This window comes from Serinus canaria, chromosome 1 (genome assembly GCF_022539315.1).
Source record: "Serinus canaria isolate serCan28SL12 chromosome 1, serCan2020, whole genome shotgun sequence".
Lineage (NCBI taxonomy): Eukaryota > Metazoa > Chordata > Aves > Passeriformes > Fringillidae > Serinus > Serinus canaria.
In genome coordinates this window covers 39097273-39123856 of record NC_066313.1, presented here as the reverse complement: position 1 = coordinate 39123856, position 26584 = coordinate 39097273, and the positions used below count along the sequence as shown (strand labels likewise).

General features: G+C 36.6%; 1 protein-coding gene across 3 annotated transcripts in view; it reads left to right on the top strand.

Moving 5' to 3' along the window:
- The window catches only part of PGR (progesterone receptor), a 33218-nt gene extending 10466 nt beyond the window's left edge, over window positions 1–22752 (top strand). For all 3 annotated transcript variants that reach the window (XM_050979324.1, XM_018909036.3, XM_050979317.1), the window contains 6 exons: window positions 3574–3690; window positions 10975–11277; window positions 12610–12754; window positions 15983–16113; window positions 19162–19319; window positions 20748–22752. In XM_050979324.1, coding sequence (XP_050835281.1) covers window positions 3574–3690; window positions 10975–11277; window positions 12610–12754; window positions 15983–16113; window positions 19162–19319; window positions 20748–20903 — 1010 coding nt within the window. In that variant the 3' untranslated portion in view covers window positions 20904–22752. The remainder of the gene's footprint in view (window positions 1–3573; window positions 3691–10974; window positions 11278–12609; window positions 12755–15982; window positions 16114–19161; window positions 19320–20747) is intronic.
- Window positions 22753–26584: the final 3832 nt, after the last annotated feature.

Genomic DNA, 26584 nt, shown 5'->3' with positions numbered 1-26584 from the left:
CTGTGGAAAATCTGTCTTGTCAAGGCATGTTCAGGGTTAGGATTACCCTGTATTTACTCTGATAAGTCAGGTTTTCCACAAGCTAGGGACTAGCCTGGTCTGTTGTCTTAGTTTCCAGAAGTCAGATTTTTACTCAAAAGCTTCATCTGCACCATTATCTTTTGTTTAGGTGCACAGGTGAACTAATTTTCCATTTTTTAAATTTTAAACCCATGTTTATTGTCAGCTTCCACAATTCCATTGTGGTTTTTGTTTTAGTTTGGTTTGGTTTTTACCTATTTATTTAGTTGGTACTTTTTCAAAAGTTTATAAGATGTAAAACATACTTTTAGAAAATTATTGAGCAAAACCTTGAGGTGAGCCCTCAGGAAGCAGAGTTGATGTTTGACAGTATAGCAGAGGGAGACATTTGGCAGTAAAATAATTTGCAAAGAGATGCAATAGATGTCTGCAAGCTTTAGACAGAAATTTAAAACTAGACTAAGTAAAACACCATGATGTGTTCTGCAAAGGTGATGGTTTTATACAAAAGCATTGGCAGTTAATAGAGATACAGGGAGGCAAAGTCACATTTGGGAGAGAGAAAAAAATGGTGAGATAGTACTCTCCTTTGCACCAAGGAGGAACTGAGAGTTTGCAAGCATTTTGCTTCTGTGCAGGTGGCAGCAGTTCAGCACAGATGCACTTACCCAAAAACCTGATTGCTGTGTCTGATACCCAGGTGCAGATAAAGCTTAATTTTTTCCATATTTTGTACATCTACAAATTCTCTGCAACTCCTGAGTTTACTGGAGTGATTGTAAGTGACTTATAGCATGTCACTGAGCTAAGTTAATAGTGCAGTTTATAAAGACACTGTACGTGCTACTTTCACCACTGGATTAAAAACCTCCTAGTATACAGTAGTCATTACAGGACTTAAATTGTGTTTGCCTGCTTACATTAGAACTTTCAGCTTTGCTAACACTAATGGATTTTGATGGAAGTTTAAAAAATTACTGTCCTACAAGAATCAGGAACATTCAAGTGACAGATAAAATCCTCTCTGTGTTTTCTCATGAAGCTGGTCATGGGCCAGTACATTGACAGTGACTCTAATTGTGCACTTTCAAAAAACAGTGCAAAGTAAACACGCATAGGAAACAACAATAGGTTAAGTTTTTGAAGGTGTGGCAATTGCCAGAAAATTTCCAGGTTCATATTTTTGTAAGAAATGCTAATAGCAAGCTTTTCCTTCAAACTTGTGCACTAGTGACAATAATACTATCTTGTTTTTTTTTTTTTCTGAGTATTTTATTTGCCTGTTTGTTTTTTCTTTTCCTGGTTATAATGACAGTAGTCATTGACAAGATACTGACTATCAAGCTACCAATTGAATGGTGATTATATCTTGATGGAGGTTTTGGGTACTTCATTAGTACATGCATCTGGTATAACTGCAATGCTCAAATATTGAAGACAATTATTTCAAATCTAGATGATCCTGAAGACTGAACTGTTGCAAATACATTTTCAAATACATATTTTATCATCCCAGGAAAACCTTCCAAACATCGTTATTTAACTAAATATTTTCCTGTAATTTTGAAATTAGGCAAATATCTGGCACATGTTCATTTCTTACACAATCTCTCCTTCAGATGGCTGTTGTCCCTAAAATATTAATGTCAAGCAAGTAATAGTTTCTTAGAGCTTTGCACAATGGTAGAAGCGATTTCAAATGGGAACATTTGCTCAAATTTATCTATTGAGATGAAATCCACACAGATCACTGAGATTAAAAACAAAATTCTTTACTGATGAAACTGAAAACTACCAAACAATTGAAACTTATATATTTTCCAAATAAGTTGCAGCTGAATGAAAATGAGTGGAATAGACTTTAGGACAGAAAGTGTCAGGGAGAGGTGGGGTAGAGATGAGTGGAATGGGAAACTCACACAAAGGTGCAAGTCAGGTACAGGATATGACTGTGGTTTCTTAAAAAGTCTTGAAAACAAGGAAGATGTTAGCAGTAAGCATCAAGAAGTACCTGAGTTTTTGTCACCATAATCCCCTGAGAGAATTAGGTTAGCAGTGTTTTGGCTTTTAAGCAAACTTTATTGTGCCTAAATTCTAGTAAGAGATTTCATTTCTGGCCTGGTATACACTGGGCAGAGACACTGTTTAATCCTGTCTAATCTGAAACTTCAGAACATATTAACATGGAAATGTAGTTTTCATAACTGTGATTCAATTATGATTTGTTTGGTAAATGTGAAAAATGTTGTTCAGCCTTAGATTTATAATAAGCAGGACAAGGTTTATATGGAGTCAGACCATTTTGTGAAGAATTAACAAATACCCTAGAAAAGAGGTCCAGAAGAAATCTCTTTTCAGGGGACCAAAGAAAACCCCCAAAACAAGAAAAGCACAAAGAAAACTTTAACTGTGCTTCAGCATTCCTTTGTAAATTAGCTGTGCATTAAAGCACTAGAATGCCTTGGAGCTGAGATAATACTCATGGATTTTATTTAAACTAATGGAGTTTTAAAATTGTTGTTGCTTATCAAAAGTCTGAATGCTTTTTGTAGCTTATAAAGGCAAAGAAATACAAGGAAAAACTGCAAGTAATCCCAAGGAAGAATTGTTCAAAGTTTTTGCTTACTGGTCTGCTGCCAATAGCAAGATGGATTTTTATTCATTTGTCTGCTTTTGGTAATGTTTCCTGTAAGGAGAAGCCCAGAATTAGAATTAATGGGGCAAAGTAAATGAGAATTTCTTCTGATTAAAACATTACTAAGGTCATTTTTGTTGCCAGGCAATGTGTGTGGCAACTTTTTTTGTTTACCTGTAGTTTTCAAAAAAAAAAAAAAAAGGAAATTGTTATGAAAAGGAATTTTTTTTTATTTTATGAAAAGGAATTGGTTTTTTTTCACTAAAACTAAGAAGTAAGCTATTTATCTTTTAAAATGGTAGCACAGAAGCAAATGCAGAATTAAGCAATAAACTAAGCTAATCTAAACCACAGAGTTACAGCCTCCTTTTATTTGTCCTTTTTGGTTGTGCTGGCTGCACCTGGTCAGCTGGTACTTTAGCAGGTTTATTACAGAGCTGCTTGCCCATCAGAGGTCATTTGCTGTGCTTAAAGGGATTTTTTTTTACACTACCCTAATTTCTTCATTCTCTTTGCTGTCAGAAACTCCACATCAATCCAAGCAAAATGTACTTAAGTTCTTTGAAAACACGATCTATAATTTCACAGAAAAATAACTTTTAAAGAAACAATTGATCTGTCTTTGTGCTTGATTTACTTAAGAAATATTGTTAGTACAATCATTTAAGCAGTTCATGCTGACTGCTAATTATTTTGGAATTTCATAGATGAGGAGTTTTGCCCTTAAACAGACCAAATAAAGCATTATATTCAAATAGTACCATGATTGGTCAAAGGTTAGCATAAAATGAAGAAGTTCTTTAATGGTTCAAGTACACTTTTTTGAATCTTCAGTTATTTTTGCAACATTTATACATGGAAATAATTTTGTCATGTTAGAAAACATAGTGTTCACACAGTTTTTCTCTTTCCTGCAGGGCAGCACAACTATTTATGTGCTGGAAGAAATGACTGCATAGTCGATAAAATCCGTAGGAAGAACTGCCCAGCGTGTCGCTTGAGGAAGTGCTGTCAGGCTGGTATGGTCCTGGGAGGTGAGCTGTTTTTCAAGTGGATTGATAAAAATAGGCAGTCAAGTACACTACCTTCAGTCTGTTGTGGTTAAACAACAGTACTTTGATACTGTAAAAGAAAAACCACATTCAAATGTTATTTTTGGAAGAATTGCCTAATGCTTTATACTTTCTTAGAATTTTTCTTTAGTGTATCTGGAAACCCTGAAAAAACACCTTTCTGTAAGAATCACTGTGAATCCTTACATTCATTTTCTTGAAGGGAAAGGAATTATGTCTTGGGTGTGTATTTGTTAACAATTTTGGATCAGGTAGTTTGGTATAGGTAAAAAATATGTAGGTTGAAATTGACACTAGAATCAGGAGTTAGTATTGTGCTCTTCTAATTTGTGTTATACTGTTCATCATTGCTTTGAATACATGTCAACAAATTGTATCCTTCTGTTCCACCAGAAATAGCCAGGCAGTGGTTACACCAATACTGCAGACTTTGCATATTAGGTGCTGGGAAATCCCATCTTTTTATTAGTTCTTTCTGTAACAGATTTGGGGGGGTTTTATGTATCATTAAATGAAATTGAGCACTGTGCCTTTGAAAACCTAGAGGGAGAAAATGGTTTATGATTAGGTAATCACATGACAAGTTTTGATGTGCTAACAGGCAGGAATGATGCTTATTTTTGCTGGGTTTTATTTTTTTTTTTCCTATTTTGTATCAGCACAAAGCTTGGAAATATGTGGCTAAGACTAAAAGAAAATGGACATATTAAAGTGATAGAAAGAATATGTTTCTAAAGGGAGTTAAAAAAAAAAAGGAGGGGGGAAGGACAAAAAACGGCTTTATTTCCAATTTAATCTATTTTAGACCATCCAAGCCCTTTGTCTGTCTCTCTCCCCTGCTCAACCCTACAGTCCCTTCCCCACATTTAAGTATTGGTTTTTATTCCTGAAGGAAGGGCTGGCACTGTATACTGTACATAATTTCATTATCTCGCTGATCAGCATTCATTGATAATGTAAAATGTGCCTGTAGCTTTCAGACTGATAGTTTGCACAGCTCTGTGTTTCCAGCTCCTGTAAGCTGAATGCAAGCTCCATGGAGCTGGGGTATTCTGCACACACGGCCATTGTGTCATTCTTACACAGGCAGTCAGTGCCACCTCTCAGTTAAAGAAAAATAAATGGAGCTGACAAGCACATTGGTGCCACTGGGCTGAGGGGAGAGGGACAAAAGGAGAACATGTCCCTTGGATCCTTCTCAGATTGAAGTGGTGTTTTAAAACTGGAGTAGCAGTGCAGTAGAGAAATGGTATTACTACAGAGGCCAAACCTAAAGCCTCGTTTGCACAATTTGGAAAAGGAGAAAGCCAAGAGCAGAGGTCCTGAGTAGGCTGTGGAAAATACAAAGTAAGAATGAAGACTCAGAGAGAGGAGTTGGCAGATGTACTGCCTGCTTTTAAAATTTGGGAGAGCATGCAAGGTTTGATCAATTTGACCTCTAAAATATATGCCTGCCTAAGGCGGGTGGCTTAGAATAGATGATCTTTAGATCCCTTCCAGTCCAAACTATGTTATGATTCTGATGGGTGTAAATTAATACAGATAAAAATTCATTCCTGACTGTGAATTTTGCACAGCTAGGAGTTTGATGATGATCTAACCTAAATTTCCATGTATGATACCCTGGATAACACCAATAAGTAAACTCTGTGTGTTTCAACATCACAGGTAGCAGTTTCAACAAGCAGAAGAGGGTGAGATGACTCACTATCATTGTCTAGTCCTTTTGCTTCAGCATTGTTCTGCATAGTAATGCTACGTAGGAAAAGTCACCAGCAGGCTTGACTTAATTTTACACTTTGTGTGCATTTATGGATGCTAGTTTTCCTAGTGTTTTTAATATATAAAGTTTTCTGTGGGTGTAGGTACCAGAAACAGAAAAAGTTGGACACTTTTGCCAGCAATATTGATCAGATGGTGTGTCCTCATTACTGTATCCTCATAGTGGGATGTTATGTCCTCCTACAAAACCTGAGGATAAAAGTGCTGTGACTTATTTACTGCTATCAGGTATGAAGAGAGTAAAATCTTAATCTTTCTCATCACCTTTTGGGATCACCTTTTTTTCTCAGCTACTAAAAAGCAAGCGTAAATATTTGCTTTATATTTAATGCTAGATTTTTGTACCTAGCCAGTTTGTTGTGTTGCTTAGTCTTCTCCTAAGTATACCTAATCAAAGTTGTCTCCCATTTGTTTGAGAAGCCTGTGCAGTCTAGTTTCTCTGGTTCTTAGAGAACAGACATTGCATTTCATCAGATCTCTGCCCTGATATCCCCACATACACCATCTTCTGGAAAGGAGTAATCTGGCAGCAAATAGAAAGCAGAAGAGAATAGTTGGGCAATGGAAAAAAGGAAATACTGAGTGGAGCTGTGACTGTGGCACCTATTTTTTTTAGTCAGCTGCCTCAGGTTAAGTGCCTCAGGTGCTCTTAGTGATGTCAAGATGTTTTGGGGGAATTAGGAAGTTAATTGTTTTATGCAGGCTGAAATGAAGTGCTTGGTACTGAAAGAAGAAGAAAAGACAAATGGAGACCAAAAATGAGGAAAACTGGAGTGAAATTATACTATTTGTAAATGAGGATTTAAAATTCAAACTGCAAACAAAATCTCAAGATAGACTGTTAACCATAACACTCTTTCTATGGTTATATTGCTGCCTTGCTTCCTTTTGCTCATCTGCCATTTCCTATAATTCCTTTGTTGTATCACATGAGCAAAATTTCCTACCCATGACTTGATGTGCTGAACAACACAATATGATTCATATATGGAGTGTTACAGGGCTGAGATAATTTTCCAAAAGACCTCAGTGATCAAAGGGCTGGGAAGCCTGCCATACGAGGAAAGGGTAAACATGAGCCAGCAGTGTGCCCTGGTGGCCAAGAAGGCCAGTGGCACCCTGGCCTCTATCAGGAATAGTGTTACAACCAGGATTAGGGCAGTGATTGATTGTCCCTCTGTACTCAGCACTGCTCTGACCACACCTTGAGTGCTGTGTCCTGCTCTGGGCCCCTCACTACAAGAAAAACATTGAGGTGCCTGGAGTGTGTCCAGAGAAGGGCAATGGAGCTGCGGAAGGGTCTGGAGCATAAATCCTACAATGAGCAGCTGAGGGAGCCGGGGGTTGTTTAGCTGGGAGACAAGGAGGTTCAGGAGGGACCTTCTTACTCTTAACAACTTCCTGAAAGGAGATTGTGTGACGGTGTGAGAGGACATAGCCTCAAGCTGTGCCAAGGGAGATTCAGCTTGGACATCAGGAGCAAAGTTCTCACAGATAGAGTTGTTAAACTTTGGAATGGGCTGCCCAGAGAGGTGGTGGTGTCACCATCCCTGGACATATTTGAAGAAAGGCTGGACATGGCACTTAGTGCTGTAGTTGACAAGGTGGTGATGCATCAAAGTTTGGACTTGATGGTCTTGTAGGTCTTTTCCAAGCTAAAAAATTCTGTGATTCTCTGATCCTGTGAACTGGGTTTGTTCAGCCTTGAGAAAAGAAGGCCTAGGGGACACCTTATCACTGGTTTCACTATTTCAAAGGATATGGAATCTCCCTTTTTACAAGCAGTCACATGGAAAAGGCCAAGGGATAATGAGTATGAGTTACTCCTAGGGAGATTCTCATTAGATACAGGAGGAAAATACTGCACAATGAGAAAAATCAGCCATTGGCATTAAGATAAGTGGTGGACTCATCACTGTTAAACACTTTTAAAATTCATCTGGGCAAGGTTCACCTTGTCTAAATGTGCTTTTGCCAAGGAAGGTTGGACTGGATAGTCCTTGAGGTTCTTCCCATCCTGGAGTTCTGTGATTCTGTGATAAAAGCACATAGGCAAATTTCAAATTTTTGGAAGTACATGCTTAGAGACATCCTTGAGTATTTTAAATGAATTGGAATTGACAATACTTTAAATCTCTTCTTATATTTACGACCTGTATAGGTCAAGATTTTTTGTGCATTTTGTGATTTCTGCCATTTAGAACTTAGGTTGAGATATTTTTCTTCTTTTACCTCTGATACTTAGTTTCTTAATGCTGGCCTTGAGTTAAATGCAGACTTGCTATATTGCTTAATTAACATGAGAAACACTGAAATTTTACAGGATACTAATGATAAGCTTCCAAAAATTACTGTATTAATTAAATTAAACTTACTTCTTAGGGAAGTACACCTATTTTCCGTTGAATGTCACTGAGTGGTAACCATATAGATAAAAGTGTAATATTTTATCATATGGACAACAGTTCCATTTTTCAACCCTAAATTTAACGCAATTCCAAACCCCTGAAATATTTTGAAAGAAATTTTAAGTCAGTTGTAAGTAAATTATAGAATAGCAACCAATAGCTTCAATAATTTATTTCCTTATATGGACTGTTTCATCTTTCTTAATCTATAGAAGGAAAGTATCAATAAAAACATGCATTTCATCGTACCATATTTGTCATTTTCTGTGAAAGTGTTAATTGTCTTGGGGCTTTATAACCTCATAACTTGAGACATTATTCTATCCCCTTTCTAATCTTAAACCTAATAGGAGAGGTAGCTGGATCAGGTCCTGGAATAAATAAGTACTCAACACTTTTATTTATTATGAGTGAATCTATAATTTTTTCAGGCTGATTATCACAGATTCCTTGTTCAGCTGTATTGCTAAATTACTGTGTCCTTCATTGTTTCATTCAGCTTTCAGTCTACAGTGCAGTGATTACATGCAGAAAAAAGTGAATTAATTTTCAAGGTAATATTTTCTGAGGTAGGATCAAAGGGTTTATTAAAACCAAGATGTGTTCTTTCTGCTTTGCTGCTTTCTCTGTGTTGTATACACCCTCCTAAGGTGTACATGGCTTCTTTTTCTACACAAAAAGCAAGAGCACAGTGACCTTAAAGTAAGGGCCATTGTGTTCTGTCAAGAATAATACATCATTGATGCTTTCCCCCTTGTTACAGGGTAAGGAGAAGGGAGATGTTAAACTTCTGCTAGAAACCCAGCCCTTTTAATATCAATTGTCTACCATCAGTAATGTTTAATTGTCTGTATGATTCTCTATACATAGTTAAAAAAATAATAAAATACAGAATTAGGTAGTAAGGAGAAAATCATAACATATTTGATAGTAGGATTAAACTGATTTTTTTTAAGTATTTTCTAGGTATGTTTAGAACACAAACAATATAAACAGGCTATTCGTAGTAATCAAGGGTAGGGGAACGGTGTGTATGAAGAAACTGCTTGAGTTAGCTGTCTTAAAGTGAGGTAATGAAAATGTTACAAAAAAAGTGTGTGCTGTCTGATTATGCACAGACATATAGTATTAAGAAGTATATATTATAGTATTAAGAAAAGTAGTTTCAGAGTGGATTGGTATTATTTACCCATTATGGGACTAAGGGGAGACATTTATTTATCTTACAGCAAAACTTACCTGCTTTGTAAATAGCAAATGAAAAACTAAGCTATTGTCAAATCTCCATTGTTTTCCTTATGTCCTTTAGAGTTTTTATTAATTTGACATGGTCTCCTTGTTGTAGATGGGAAACTTTGCTGCAAGTTATTAATAGTCACCTCTCTTGTAGAAAGGTAACAAGTGGAGTTGTTTTACTGATGGCTGTTAAGCAACATAATTAGCAATAAACACACGAGCAGTTCTGCAAACCAGTGTGACATTAATTCTGATACATTTAGTCACTTGGAAACATGGGTACTTATTAACTACTAACATTTCCATGTGATAACTACTCTGTTTGGTTTCTTTCTTTGCTTGTTCTCTGAACTGTAAAAGTATCTGAAGCCATTATTTATGAAAATACCTGAAATCATTATTTATGAACTATCAAATGCATTGTTACTTCTGTTTTCATTCATGCCTACACAATACTTAGTGGGAAATTCCCAGCATGTCTATGACTATGCATGTTTTATGATAAAAATTGGCTCTAGGTCTTTCAGCATAGTAAATTGTCTATTCTTTTGTGGGTTTTTGTTTTGGTTTTTTTCTCTTGGTTCAGCTGTAACATAAGATGCAACTTTGTGTTTGGTTCTTTACTAAGACATCTCTAATTAGAAATGTTTTGATTCTTACCACAAGTGGTAAAATGAGCATATGATTGTTGGAGCATTTGATACTAAACTAATTAAACCTGCAGTTAAGTTAGTGGGAATCTGACCCCTGAATGTCATTGCATGATGAGTGTTACTGGTTTTGCCATCACCCCTATGACTATTTCTGTCTCCCTGTCATGTAAATCAGACCCTAAGTATCAGTATTTTTATTGCAATTTTTTGACCTTTTTTTCCCTGAGACAAACTTGTTTGGCAGAACTAAAGATCTAGCAGGGTTTTCATCACCTTTGAGCATCTATTTAAAGCAAATGTCTTTTTTGTAGTCACCGCTGCATAGATTTGCCTTTTTATTGAAACTGGTAATATGTCACTGAAGGTTATTGTCTTTGAACCTCTGAAGGTTTGGCTTTCTGTGTCTGAAGGGTGCACTGCCAGACTGTTTCCATGAAAGAAATTTGAAGAATTGTACCTAAACATGTGTTTTTACATGGCCATACCACGTGTATGTGTGCTTATTTTGGGAAGGCAATTCAGCTAGTAATTTGTGTCAGTTAGAGTTGTTCATACTACTGCAGTATGGAAGTAACAATTAAAAATACTGAGACAGGGAAATTAGGAATGCTTTAGGAAGCGAAATATCTTCTAAGAGTTCACAGTATTTGTCGGTCTTTCACTCATCCCCCTGGGCACCAAAATAAGATTCAGCCATGAGACTGAAATGCTCTTAGGGAACTGGAGAAGAGGAGTTTCTGTGTGTAGTAATTAATTACTAACATTTTTGGTTTTGAATATTAGGGAGTAAAAGAAGCAGTATATTTAATTGACATTAAATAGAAACTGAATTGTAAAGCCAGCTGGCTCAGCTGTTGGCATATGACAGAACAGTGGGAATTGAACCAGAAAACACTTTATGAGGTTACTGTAACCTAGAATTCATGGCAATAATTTTAATGGGTGGATGCTGTTCATCCCTTAGTGAAGGGAGCAGGATACAGAGGGAGAAACTCAAAAGAATTTTCCATTATCATTTTTCAATTACATAAACAGTCAAAAAATAGAAAATTTATTCTGAAGACAGTTCTGGTGTCCTTGTATAGATTAAAAGTGTAATCCAACACTAATGGAAAATACTTATTCTTGGTTAACTCTTTCTAACAGATCAACAATTTTTTTTTCAGGTCGAAAATTGAAAAAGTTTAACAAAATTAAGGTTGTGAGAACGTTAGATGTTGCACTCCAGCAGCCAGCAGCCCTTCAAGATGAAAGCCAGTCTCTAACCCAAAGGCTGTCCTTTTCTCCAAACCAAGAAATACAGTTTGTTCCCCCAATGATAAGTGTTTTACGAGGCATTGAGCCAGAAGTTGTCTATGCTGGTTATGACAATACAAAACCTGAAACACCAAGTTCCTTGCTGACCAGTCTGAATCATCTTTGTGAGAGGCAACTTCTTTGTGTAGTCAAGTGGTCTAAATTACTACCAGGTAATATAATTTCTTATATGTAGTGAATTGTATTTAAGCAAATATTTCATGAAAGGAGCAGTCTAAAGACAATAGTATTGACTGCCTGTTAATTCTTTTCAAATTCCAGAATTATTACACTTTCACTTATCAGATAATTTAACTAATCAAATATATTTTAATAGGGAACCACATTTGAAAGAATGCATCTAAATATTTAGATTCACTCCAAGAAAGCACAGAAGCTTAGACAGTTCCTGTATGTGATTGTTGTTACAGCCTTTCTACCCCAGCCCCTCTTACTCTATTATTTCTTCATTTGATATAAAAAGGTCGTATGTCTGCTTATTCTTTATTCTTCTTATTACTAAAATGAAATTTTGAAAGCACCAAAGTAAAATTTTTATAAATAGATTAATTAGAACCAAGCAGCTCACAGACTGGTAATGAGAAGTAATTGAATTTATGAAGATCCACAACTGGATCAAAAAAATAAGGTCACTGTTATGGATGGATGTATGTGTGCTGTATGGTGATAGGATCATCATGGTCATGCGGTGATATATAGAAATCAATATATTGAGCAGAAAGCCTGAAAAATGGAGCTCAGTCTGACACTTTGCTGCTGCAGGAAGCAGTAGTCTCAATCACTGCTCTTCGCATTGCAGTTGGCACTTAACGGACCTCTTGAGTTCATCTCACTAAATGAGAAGAAAAGAAACCTTTTTTTTAGCCCTCTATGTTTTCTGATGTCTTCACGAACTGAACCAGTTCACTGAGGAGGAACATGAGTGCCAAAGCTTGCTTGAAGGAGGTAACAGGACCATGCAACGAGTAACAGGAGTGCTGCTTTCAGTGGCAGGAAGCTGTTGGTTTCACTCAGATAATATGTGGCAATCTTTAAATTTATCAAACAGCAAAAATGATCAAACACAAGTGCACAACTGAATATGGCTCTCTTTAGTTAAATGCAAGAAAGATACTCATATTGGATGTTTTTGTGTGACAGCAGCATCTTATGGTAAGAACACTGATGTTCAAGCTATTGACATTCAATGAGAGTTGGTTACAGTAACCATGTTACAAACTGTCATTTGTAACATGATTACTGTAACCAACATGTCATTTGGTAAAATAAATTTTGGTGTGAACATTTCAAAATACTGGATGAGAACAAAAAGACAAATTAAGATAGGCATTTATTACCCAAGCATTGGAGAGCTACATCCCCAAAACTGCTTGTCTTTTTAGGGGTTCTCAGTTTGATAGCTCAAATTTGTAATCTCAGAACTCTTACTTAGCTGCTGTCTAAATGAGAATTATGAAATATTTTATCTTTAATTTCATTTCCAGGTTTTCGGAATTTGCATATCGATGATCAGATAACCCTCATCCAGTATTCCTGGATGAGTCTAATGGTTTTTGCCATGGGGTGGAGATCATACAAACACGTCAGTGGTCAGATGTTGTATTTTGCACCAGATCTGATTCTAAATGAGTAAGTAGAATGCTCCCATGAATAACATGTTGAACTTTTATGTGCCAATGGCAATGTGACTCCATTGAGGCCAAGATTTCATTCATTACTCGTTCTGTTTCAAAATTAAGGCCAAGTCCTCTGACCGTATAAAAGTTCAGTATCTTTGGGAGGGGTTTTGTGGGAACCTCAACTATTCCATGTACATGGTCAAAAAAAAGCAGTTCAAATAGAATTTTAATTATCTAAGACAAAAAAAAAATCATGCTGTCAGAAGATTTACTTCAATTCATCTGAATAAGTCATGAGTTCATGTTTACTAAATGGAACTGAGTGTAGGGTTTTTTGGTTGTTTTTCTTTGTGTGGTTTTTGCAAATAGTTTGCTTGAAATCTAAATGCTCAGTAAAAAACCTACTTATCAAGTAAGAATTTTAATATCAAGGAAAACTTGTATGAGACTGCTCTTTTCTGCTGGGGGATGGCAGGGGCTTTTTGGCTTGGATTTTCCTTCACTGTGCTGTTTAATTTAGATAATTGTCATTTCAGTCTTTGTCAGTTTTCCAGCTCTGCAAATTAATAATGTCAGACTTGTAATTTTATATTCTTTTGTTAGAGTACATGAGAGGTTGCCAGGAACAGTAAAACATAATTTAATCCCTGTATTTATTTTTCCTTAATAAATTTTTCTCAGTTTTTTTTTTTTCTTTTTCTAAAAATACTGAAAGAACTGATATGAAGCAAGCTGAAAGAAAAACAGGTGTTTTGTAAGACATATTGTTTAAGGGTTAAGGGGTGGATTTGCAGAAGATCTAGACACCCGATTTTAAAATCTATAGATATATAAGATAAGATATGTATAATATCTTCCTTGCAGAAGATATTCAGTAGACCTGACCCTATAGCTCCTGACCTTTTCTCTTCCAAATGGCTGTAAATCACTGTGAGGTTGTTGAGTAATGAATTCTTTCCTCTCCCATTTTTATTAACTGTGCTGTACAAATTGAAATACTTAGAAGTGATGAGATTGAACAAATTTCTGGCTGTATTGTTGTCCCAGCATAGTCTTATACATATTATGGTTACATTCAGAAGAAACACAGAGTGAGATGGCTTTAAGCAGTCATGTCGTGTCTTGGAGTATCACCCTGCTTGTGGACCACTGCTGGCAGCTTATGAAGAAAACTTTAAGTACTTTCTTTAGGAATGGTGTTAAGATTTATGAATCCTGATTGTAATCCACCAGAGACAGCTTCTTATTATCAACTCAGGATAATCTATGCTGGGTGCTGACAGCATATTCCTCTCTTGGTTGTAGAACATCTCATCAGGGTCATACTAGAAATGTTATAAACAAAGAGATATAAAAAGTAACTGGTGCATTGAATCATAGCTGAAACTATTTATTGGAAATAGTTAGCTTTTAGATCAGTAAAATGAAAACAACTTTGCTATCTGTGATGATGTCTAAGTTTGTACTTTCATGTTCACCTTAAGCAAGGGTAACTGCTGAACACTGCCAAAGAAGTTAACTGTCCTGGTCATGCATCCCCATGACTTTAGCTGAGCTGGACCAAACACTCTCTGGCTGCACTGTCAAACAGATAAGGAGTTGATATACCTGAGAGGTGCCCCAGAAAAGCCATTCATTAGCAGGTAGAGATGATCCCTGACATGACTCACCATGTAGGAGTGCAGGCACTAGTGCCAGAATCACAGGAGTGTGTGCCTAGAGGTAGAAAGAGATAATGGAAAGTCCTTCTGCAGGGGCAATGCACACCATAGTTGTTTCATGATTACCATGAAACCATAATCCTAAGCTTGTGTCACAGCCATTTTGTCATTTAGTGAACTGAGTTATAATGCTTCTGGGGAAGGACGTGTTTGGTAGCATCGATTTCAGACCAAGAAAGCCAGTAGTTTGACAAAGATTTCTCTGTGTTAACACCCTGCAAGGACTTACTGTTACTCGTATTTTGCAGTGTCTGAAAATTTGAGTAAGAACAACATTTAAGCTGCTAAACCCTGAAAGCTATTGCTCTTCATAGATAATAATTAGAAAGAGATGCTACTAGAAAGTAATAGAAAATGAGATTTAAAGTAGATCCAGAAACAAGTCTATTCAGGTCTAAAAGATTAAATTTCTATGTTAATGTCAATTAAGAGCTGGTACAAGATATCAGATGTTGAACAACATTGAAATAATTTTCATTCAAGCTGACAGTAACACTTTGACAAGAAAAAAATTCAGTGCATTGAAAAAGTCTTTTTTAAATGGAAAATATCTTCTGTTTTGTTTGCTGAGGTCACTACCTGCAGTCAGGTTGGAATGCTGATCTGAACCGCTAGCAGGCAGGGGAACAAAATTTAATCTTCCTGTTATTGTACCTAATTCATCTGGATTGGGATGCAACCTTTTAAAATCAGTCCAAGATACTGGATCATCCGGTTAATGTGCAATGAATTCAGTCTAGACTAGAAACTTTGTAATGCTACCACTGCAGTCATTTCAGCTGAAAATTATTATCCTACTAAGTGTATGCAATAATAAATACTCAATATATCAAAATCACAGAGAGAAAAATGGTATCAGTGTTGCAAAAACCCCACAGTTTTATGTATTTCCTGTGTGATTTGTTCTGGTTACTTCTGTGGGAGTTTAGGAAAGGTTGTAATAATTTCTCCATTCACTTAGCATGTAACATTTTTTACTGTTTCTTTAATGGCACAACATGCTACGAAGCAATATAATTGCTGCTAGAGGCACCAGGCTAGAGTTGTTACAAAGTATCTTGATACAGACATTTTTTTTGGAAAACCTAGGAACACGTTTTCTGTAGACTTTCAGATTTGTCTTCAGTTCTATGCTTTGAAATCTTGACGGAGATACAGGCGTCTATGGACTTCAAAAAGAAGGTAGTACTTCACATTATTCATTAGGGTATTTTTAATTAATAAACTCCCCTTATTTTTGGTGGTTACCATTCAGCTTTGCTACTTTTTTGGGTTTTTTTCTGGACAGCAAAAACAGATTTAACATCTAAAATAGTAGCACATTCATTACAATATGAAACTAGTATAGGAACAAAAAAAATCAGGAAATTGTTTGTGTGTATAAGCTTATCTTTAATTTTTGTAATGTGATAAACAGCTAAAAAGACCTTTCATTTAAGCAGTTAGTACTGGAACCATTCTTCAAATTTGTTTTCATATTTTTTAATTTATTTTTTTTTAACTTTTCTGGGTGTAAGACAGAGGATGAAAGAATCATCGTTCTATTCCCTGTGTCTATCCATGTGGCAACTCCCACAGGAATTTGTCAGACTTCAAGTTAGCCAAGAAGAGTTCCTGTGTATGAAAGCACTGTTACTTCTCAATACAAGTAGGTTCTTTTATTTCTTTGTAACACATCACTACTGAAAGGGTTTTGAACCATGTTGTTAAACTTGACAATCACTAAGCTCTCTGGTTTAACAAATGGAAATGTCCTAGGTGGAATGTTACTATTCTAAGACTAAAAAATATTTTTTGTAATGTTTATAAAGAACAAAGAATTTGTGATTCATGGTTGGTTTTATTGTGTACAAAGATAGTGGGAAAATGTTGGATATCTTTTGACATAGGGCTATACTGTGTTATACATTTTCAAAACAATTGTGCAGTATTTCTGCCTGGAAACATCAGTTCAAGTGATTCTAAACAGATCTAAAAAAAACCTAACCAAGCCAAAACAATCTCCAAAGTATTAGAATATATTTAAAAATATTTAATAAATTATCAGGACTGACGGCTTTATCTTGACCAAGATCTTAAAGCATGTTTGCTCAAAAGAATTAGAGAAGTGGCCATGACAAACAATACAAGCATTTATTCAACTTTTTATAGTTATAAATAGGTGAAGTTTAGCACAGATATAAACAAATTGAAATGTTTTTCTTTGGTTTGTTTCTCTGGAAACAAAATCTGTGGTCACTTAATTATATGCATCTTTTAAAGAATGCAGCATACAACTGCATTCCCCTTTACATAGGAAATGTGGCTGCTGGTGAACTTCTCTTCCAAAATCTTCTCTGAAATACTAAAATTGACATATGCTGAGGCTATAATTGTTAGTTATGAATCCCCAAAGAGAAAGTTTTAAAGTAGTACAGGTGATGTTAGAAATGAGAATAAGCACTTTTGAAAAATAGTTGAAAGAATGTAAAAGAGTTTGGTTCTCAGTGCACAACAGGGTCAGAGGAGAGATGTGCAAATCCTGCATAACCTGCTCCTTGGTTTTACAAGGTTTAAGTAATTTATAAGAAATTAAAATTTAGTCCCTCTCAATCTGAACATGGATGGTATTTGCATAAACCTGTTCTTAAAAAAAACCAAACTGGTCTCAGGAGAGAGTAAGTTTAAAAAGATTAAATTTAGGTGATATGAACATGGGAATTAGTAAAAGAATAGCAAAATGCCATACACTCTGCTAAAGCAGTAAAGGTAATGTTGATAAAAATCCTGATATAACTCCAGTTGCTTTGTTAGAATATGAATGTATCTTGTTTTAAATGCTTTCCACCTTGTTTTCATCTCAAATAAACTCTCTTGTCTGTCTTCTGAAATTTCAGTTAAATTTAGGTAAATTTGTGACATTTCAGCTATCTCTGTTCCAGAAAGTTCATATCAAATTCAAAAAAGCATGACAGTGGTTGGTCCAATCCCTCTCATTTCTGAGTGCATCAGTTTAACAAAATTCATCCAGATACCTTTCTTTATCAACTGCATTGCATTCAGAAGCTATTTCTTTAAGATGATATGTTTATGTATATGCAAGAAATCATTAAAAAAAAAGAAAGTATTTCTACCTGTTCTGATGAGTTTTGCTTTTTGTTCTCTCCTGCATTTATTGTCTTATAGGAAAAAAAACAATTTGTCAGATCTTTTGGAAAAGGAACACACCTAACAGTTGTTGCTGAGACATTTAGTAAACGTTTGGTACTGTATAAATATAATTCCACGAAAGTATTTTCAAAAAGCCATATAACCTCGTTGTTAGTCTAAGGCGTTTTAAGACTGCTTTTATTTTAGTCATGATGTTCATCTTAATCTACTTCAATAGTGAAAGTACAGCCATTTCAGTCTTTTGTGTACTAACAGTAATTCAAGTCTAATCCTTTAGTCTCTCATCATGTTTTCTGTTCAATTTATTATTTAGATGAAGTGTTTTTGAAATTTTTAGATAATTCCAAAGAAACAAGAATTTGAAATAAACTGAGTGTCAGTCTCTATACATTTCTAATTTTGAATGGACCCCCAGCCTAAATTTTAATATTATATTTGATTTTACAGTTTTTTCTTTGAGTTGGCTGAGGCTGATTTAAAGGAATTTCTAAATCTTGTTACATAAGATTTTGGCTGGGTTTGTGCCGCTGAATAAAAGCATCCTCATTCTTGACATATGTTCAGGGGAAGGGAGCAGCTCAAATGGATAGCTACAGGGAACTTTTTGTCATTAGGTAGGAATGTGATTGTCTTTTTGCAGAATTCAGAGGAAAAAGGCCATTCATTGATGGAAGATACCTTCAAAATTAATTTTCAGGGGAAATATAAAGACTTAATTGCTGGTTTAGGGATGTAAGTCAAGGATAACTTCCATCTAACCCTAAACTCCATCAGAGCCACTTTATACTAAAACATTCTTTAGTTCTCTATAAAAGAAATGTCCAGAATCATCCAGGCTTTGAAAATTAAGGTATTCTTTTTCTATGACACTTTTCACTAGCAGCCACTAACACGTTCTTTCCTCAGTGTTCTCTCCATGTCCTCATTTTGATTCTCACACCTGACCTTTAAGAGAAGAGGGAGTTCAACCAGTTTCTCCTCCTTGCTCATTTTTCTAAAAAGGGGTTCACCTTTAAGTCTCTGATTGGTTTCATTAAGTAAAAGAGGTTCAAACAGGAGGTCTGAGCCCTGGCAGCTTTACTGTCTGCACTGCTTTAGAGCTGTTAGTTCCTTCCTTGACTCCATTTTGAAGCACTCCAGCTAGATCTTTCTAGCACAAATTTGCTGTGAAGAGAGCAGACCCACAGCAGTGTAAAGATGGATCAGTCCATAACGTGTTTCCTTTAAGACAGGAGTGGTTCTTTAAGCCATATTTTTTTTCCCCAGCAAACACATGTAACTGAAGCTTAGGGATATTTCTAGACATAAGGCAATTAGCAAAATGAACTGATTGCTCCTGGTATATCCTTTTAACTAATTGTATCTCTGGTTTTGGAGTAACTCTTGAAAGGGAAGAGATACTGGGCACATAATAATGAATTAATGAATTGCACTGGACAGCATGGAATACTGTAAATTTTTCCTGTACTTCAAGTTTCATTGCCTTCAGAGTAAATTGTAGCCCAACTGGTTTTTTTTTTGTTGGTTTTTTTTTTTTTTTTTTTAGTTCCTTTGGAAGGTCTAAGAAGTCAAAGCCAATTTGATGAGATGAGAACAAGTTACATCAGAGAACTGGTGAAGGCAATTGGTTTGCGCCAGAAAGGCGTTGTGGCCAACTCACAGCGTTTCTATCAGCTTACAAAACTGATGGATTCCATGCATGATGTAAGTTTATTTGTTAATGCTTTCTGCTCTTTAAGTAAGAAGGAATTTCTTAATTCTATGGAAGGGAGTCATCAGCATAGCTAAACAAGAGAAGAACACACAAAAAAATCCTTTATTGTCCTTTATTATCCTTAAAATTTGTGTGAATAGATAGCTATATATTCAACATCAGTATTTGTATTGTGCACGTATTTTATGGTATACAAGATCAAAGTATTTGTGAAACATGCATTAGAGTGCTGCTATTTGGTTTCATTTTTAGTGTAACATAACCAGTACAACTGTGGGCTTTGGTAGGGGTGGTGTACGTGTGTGTGTGAGCATGTGTATACTTGTTCAGAAAAATAGTGTGAGGAAGAGGCAATTCAAGTTGTAAAGTCAGACTACTAAGAATTAGTGAAAGGCAACCAAGATTGGCTTTCCAACCTTAGTTCAACTGGTTATATGTAGATATTCTATTCCACTTTTTCAGTATCTGTCTAGGTTTGGAAATTGAGTAATCTTTGACAATTCTAGATACCATGCCCTGGACACTTTTGACCTCAGTGTTGGTTGTGAGGAGTTCCCAAGAAGTTCAAGGGGGACAGGATCTTTGCATCTTTTTATTCTCCAGAACTCAGCAAATCTGCATTTTATTTTAATTCAATCGCTTCCTTTTAAATGCATACAGTAAAATAACCTGTGAGGAAGAGAAAGAGGGAGAAAGGCTTGATGAAAAATAACAAAGTGATATTTGATCTAGGGAGTATCTCCATCCAAGTCCTATTTCAGCTCAGGCTGATAAAGTGATGAGAGATACAAGGAAGAGAAAAATCATCACACTGGAGAGATTGTGTGATGTTAAAGCCTAAGGTAGCAGAAATAGTTTAATATTTGACAACATTATGGTCACTGGTCTGAAATAAAAATTGGAACCTCTCAGAGAGGCTAGAAGAGATGTAATAATCACGTGCTGAGCAGTTGCTTTCAAAGAATGAGTCTGTGGAGTTCAGTGTTTGCAGCATGCATGGATATCATCATAATGAAAACCATGGAAAAACTCACAGGTAAGTAGTAAATGCTGCCTCTCAGAGCAGTGTTTAAATAGCAGGTAGTGACCAAAGCATGCACATGAGTGTGAGAATAAGATGAAAGGTTGAAATCTTGTTAAGTAGTTGCCATTGTTTGTCACATATATCTTGAATGAGGGGGATACTACTTTGTAATATTAGTGGAGCAGTGGTTTTATATGACTTGCCATAGCTATATGGATGGTTTTTGCAATTAATAGGGTCTGGCAGGTACCCTCATTACTGATTCATGAAAGAACAGGGTAAGGTATAGAATGATGTGAGCTGATGAATGTATGAGTTCAGTGATTGACAGCATGTTTATGTGGCTGCATTACTGTTAGCCTGATTGATCATGTTTGTATTTTGTCAAATCCAGCTGGTGAAACAGCTCCATCTCTTCTGTTTGAACACCTTTCTCCAGTCCCGTGCGCTGAGTGTTGAATTCCCTGAGATGATGTCAGAGGTGATTGCTGCACAGCTACCCAAGATTCTAGCAGGGATGGTGAAACCTCTTCTCTTTCACAAGAAGTGAAATGTCTTTTCTCTTATCACAGAGATGATACCTGGGTCATTTTTTGTTTGTTTATTTTGGTCAAGATTTTGCAATGTCAGGACTTCAGCATATTTGACATATTTACCCTGCCGACTGCTTTATACCTGTAACATACACAAGCCATTCAAGCTTGATGTACATATTGTGAGCTCCTGATTCCTTAACTGCAAAAATCACAACAGTCATAAGAAATGTTTTGTAAACTTGTCTAAGCTGCTTTTTAGATATGCATATGAATGACAGTGAATAGACTTTCCAGATTTCTAACAACAGTTACACATTTTTCTTACACATTGCACACTCTTGAATTTCTGGTATGACATGGTGCAAAATTTTTACTTTAGCACATTGTGTGCATGGGTACATGTGGGCATGTGCATAATGTAAGATTTTGGAGGAATTAAAATAATTATTGCCCACATTTTCTTATGGATATTTTACTTTTTATTACTGCAATGCCATCAGAAATAAATAATGTGCTAGGCACACAGTATACATTCATACTCTCATCTGTGGTCATGTTGCATTGAAACTCAATCCAGCATACTGTTTTCTGCATCATTCAGCAGAGCTCTTCTTCAAAAATCAGAAAGTTTAGCACAATTTCAGTGTGTATTACACCAGAAGTAATGTGTATGCAAACCCACTAAGCTTTGGTTTGTGTTATTTTTCCTTAAAAGTTCAGCACTTACTAAAGCTAAAGCACTTTGCTGTAATCCTAAATTCATCAACTCTTACATTCTGTATTTCAGAAGCTTTAAATAGAGATGTTTTCACTGACTGCAAGTCTTAATAATCTTAATGCTTTGAATTCCAATGCTGAACACTCAATCAGCCATTAGCATCAAATTATAGTGAGATCAAATGCAAAAAGAAATGGAAAATATGACTGCAAACATTTTGATACACATCAGACTCATTTCAGTATGATTTAGTGGAGCTACATATTTTCTGTTTTAAAAGCACACCATTATAAATGGGGTAACTGTAAAAAAGGAATTGGACTCAATTAGCTTTATGCATTCAAGAACAATGACATGTTTTACCATAGAAATGAATATTCATCTGAAAAATTATAAAGTGGTGGTGTTTGTTCCTTTGATATGGTTATGAAGCAACTTATGCATTTAAGGCAGTAATTTGTAGATATATTCAAACAACAGAGAAATAGATAAACCTTAAGAAGAATTTACCAGACTATAAAAATACAAAAAATTTTGCCAGTCATTGCAAATTATATGTAAACATAGGAAATGGTGAGTCTTGTTTGGATACTTCTGGCCTTATGCTTTTGCTTTTGCCCATGGCTTGTTAGATATCCCCAGTGTGTGACTGTGTCCTGCTGGTGATGTGTAGCTTGGTCTGTACAGACATAACCTTGTCACATGAACGAAGGCCCCTGGGATGTAAGTTCAGTATCCCCAGCTAAATCAGGATGCCCCTCATTAAAAGTATAAGTATGTTACTTGTTGGTAAAAATTGCATCTTGGTTCTTGAAAAAATTGTGGACAACTGGCAAGCACAGGAATGTCTCAAGGTGTCCTTACTGGTCATAATTCCTAAAGCCAATGAAGAAGAATCTACATTACAACTGGGAATAGGAGCATTTTTGAAATCCCCACATAGCAGTACAAAACCCACTAGAGCTGGTGCAAATGTGTGACCCTAGATAAAGTGGTATAGACAGACTTCTGTGTTAGTTGACTAGGTTTGTCATTTCTAGCTGCCCAGGAAAGCAATGTCTTTGATATTACATTCAGTCTGACTTTTAACTGTGATCCTTAAAGCAATTATGTTTTAATAAATAGCACAAAATTCTTTATTTCTACATCCTGAAGGTTTTTTTCTTTATTTTGTGTTTGCATTCAGTAAATGTGATTTTCAGTAAAACCATCCATTTCAATCATTCCACTTTCATGTAGCAACAGTATTTCCATGCATTCTTTTGGAATTGAAGTATTGCCACATGATTTACCACCGAGTAAGCAGACTGTCTATATTACTGTTTAGATTTAACTGATAAAAGAAACTTCCCACACTAAAAATTACTCCTCATCACCCTGATTTTGAAACTAGATGACAGATCAGGCAGTATGTTTGCCTTAGGAATGCATGAATCTGCCTACATCTGTGTTTTACTCAATCCCTAAGTGGCTGACATGTCACCGTGTCCCCTAAACATGGCAGATTAGTCTGAAATGCACTATATTTGCCTCAAAGGCATAATCAAAAAGGAAAAATGATACCTTTTGGGAATAGATAACAAAACTTAAAAACATTCTCAAATTATATTTCTGAAAGACCTCTAACTCACGGGAAAAAATTCCCAAAAGTTCATGGCCATGATGAATTCACTATGCAAGATAGAATGATTGGATAATTGTGTCTGCTATAAGGCTGAAAGTCCTGTGATCGTTATGTGATTGTCCAAAGTTTGAAAAACAATTCCAGCTTTAAGCCCAGATTATAAAATGGCAAATGACAATTTTGATATTGTCATTTGCTCTGGGTTACGTAGAAACCATAAAGAGTGAAAAGGGACCTGGGGGTGCTGGTTGAGAGTGCCTGAACATGATCCAGAGTGGCCAAGAAGGCCGATGGCATCCTGGCCTGGATCAGCCAGGGTGTGGCCAGCAGGAGCAGGGCAGTGACCGTCCCCCTGTGCTCAGCACTGCTGAGGCCACAGCTCCAATCCTGTGCTCAGTTCTGGGCCCCTCACTGCAAGAGAGACATTGAGGGGCTGGAGCGTGTCCAGGGAAGGGCAACGGAGCTGGGGAAGGGTCTGGAGCACAAGTCCTGTGAGCAGCAGCTGAGGGAGCTGGGGGTGTTCAGCCTGGAGAAAAGGAGGCTCAGGGGGGACCTCATCACTCTCTACATCCATCTGAAAGGAGGGTGCAGCCAGGTGGGGCTCAGGGGTTGACCTCTTCTCCTGGTTAACAACTTACAGCAGGAGAGGACGTGATGTCAAGCTGTTCTAGAGGAAGTTCAGGTTGGATATCAGGAAGAATTTCGTCATTGAAAGGGTGGTGAAGCACTGGAAGAGGCTGCCCAGGGAAGTGTTGAAGTCACCATCCCTGGAAGTGTTCAAGAAGTGACTGGACTTAGTTCTGTGGTTTAGTTAACAAGGTGGAGATCAGTCAAAGCTTAGACTCAATGATCTTGGCAGGTCTTTTCCAAACTAAATGATTCTGATTCTGTGAACATCTATCAATACACCTGATTTCTTCCTTCCCTACAGAAATCTTGTGTGCTATGACTTTTCAACCCTGCAGCAATGTTTAGAGATCCATTACTTGACTTTTTTTACTGAGTACAAGGATTTATAGTTATATGTGCTTATGTCCTTTGATAGTTTTTTAAAGAGCAAAGCATTTTGGACCTGAGCTTTACAAATAGGTCTAAATAGACATCTTGTAGTGCTTCTGAATACATTGAGCAAGGCAGAATGCTGGATCTTCTTATGGTGTGTTTATACACTAGGAATAAGAGGTTTCAGCAGATGGATTTTTCTTCTTTTCTGACATTTGGGATGTGCCTGATTACGTTTCAAAAGTATGAAACCTGTTGTAATAATTAGAAAGCTTGCCAGCCATCTTCTACAGGCTTTTGTTTCAAGCTATGACTAAAAGTTTGCCATGCACTGAATAATGCAGACCATGTCTGGAGCTAAGCCTCTCCTGTTCTGTACAGTTGAGATATTTTTGACCAAAGCCCTTCAGCATTACCTTCTGTTGGTGCTTGATTGAAGCAAACAAACCAACCCATGAAGTCATCGGCTTCCTTTGAGCTCTGCTGCCGATTCAGCTCTGTACAGGTATCATATTTATGGTTTTTAAATTATGTTTTGAAGGTTGAGGTGCCTGGCCATGGCAGCTCACCTGTGTTTGGAGAGGTGAGGCCTCCAGCCCCTGCAAGCTGTTCTCTTTGCCTATGAGCTGCTCTGCAGTTGCGCTTGCTGTGGTCCAAGAAACACAAAAGATCAAACACTTGGCTCATGTTTTCAAAGATCTCAGCTGTATCCACAGTTGGGACCAGCTTTAGGGGTGGAGGAATGTGGGATCCCTAATACCTAGTCCATGACAGAGGGAAATGTGTTCTGAGAAGCTTTCAGTTGATTTCATGGCACTTTGAAATGGCCTGGTTATGTGTGTGCATAATAAAATATTCATATGAATTTCTGATCTGCAGCTGTTTCTTCTGCTGCACTGGGGTTAGGCTTTCTCGTGCTATAAGTGCAACAAATAAACTTTCTCACTGAAAGTGAGACCTAAATTTGTATTTTCTGACAGTCAATGCCTTGTTAGTACCTTAGCTGGGTTTTTTTCTTTCTTTTCAAGTAGTTCTCTCTCCATTACCTTTATTGGGAAGGTGAGCTGCTTTCCTGTGTTCCTACCTACACCCAAATATTCATCTCAGTTACCAGTGATGTGTCTGTAGCATGAACAGCAAGGATCCTACAGGAATCCTTCCTTCCCATCCTCTCCTCCCTGCCCAAAGTTAAGGTTGGTTTATCTGCAGAGCAGGAGAGGATGGGACTGCACTCCCCCCCATGCAAGGCAACTCTGAGCACACATTTCTTGCCTTACATGCTGCTTGTGGCAGGCTGACCTTTCTTTCCTTCCAAGAAGTCAGCTTGCAGCCACAGAGCTAATATCCAAAGCCCTCCCAACTTTCCACGGCTCAGAAGCCTGTGAGCATACTGCCAGGCTGGACTGTCAGCATTGCTAGATTTATTGGTTTGTACTGCTTTGTGTCATGGTGACCTGACTTGAGCAGAGATTTGCTTTTAGTTTAGTTCTCTCTTTCCCTTGGAAGATGAAAAGGGAAAAAAAAACCTCTAATATTTTAGGTATTTTTTGGTTTAAAATTTACTTTTTTTTTTTTTTTCAATGAATGCTATTAATTTATTAGATTGACCTTATTTGCATACAGAATGGTACTGTAGCTTCTCTGATGCTTGGATAAGAACATGCAGTAAAAGGTGACTGCACAGATATTAATAACTAAGTTAAAATTTATCTGTCTGTTTACCTTAAAGAGAAAATAAATAGAATTCCAAGAGTCTTTAAGTGCTCTTGGAACTATGCAGCAGTTGCATAACTTCAAATACATGGGCAGTTCTGCTCCCTTGATTTTTTTGCTCACATTTAGGAATTGTTTTCCCTGGGTTGAGCCCACAGTGCTCTGTATGGGGCATTTAAGTATATATAGAAGACATCAGATAGTGGTGAACTTTCATTTAATTCTGGTATATCCTTTAAAACTGGCAGCATTTCAATTTCTTGCTGGTGTGGGGTGGGCTCATTGTAAAAATACCATCATGAGCCTTTTAGTCATAGATCATGTTTTTCTGACCATGAAAAGTATGTTACCTTTTCACCTCTATGGGTACAATAGTTCCACCAATTTAACATTCAGGCATATCAGTGAGGAAGTTCTCACAGTGTCATTTAAATAGTCTCACTCTATTGCATTTTCCCACACTCAATTCAAATACCTACCCAGCCAGTTCATGACTAAAATCTCCTTTTCCTTTGTGGAGGGAAAAAAAAAAGAAATCAATCATTGTCAGGAAATCAGAACACTGCATCACTGAGCTTCAAACAAGAGACTAGACTGAATGAGAAGTAGGTGGGGAGCATAATAATCACCTTTGACAT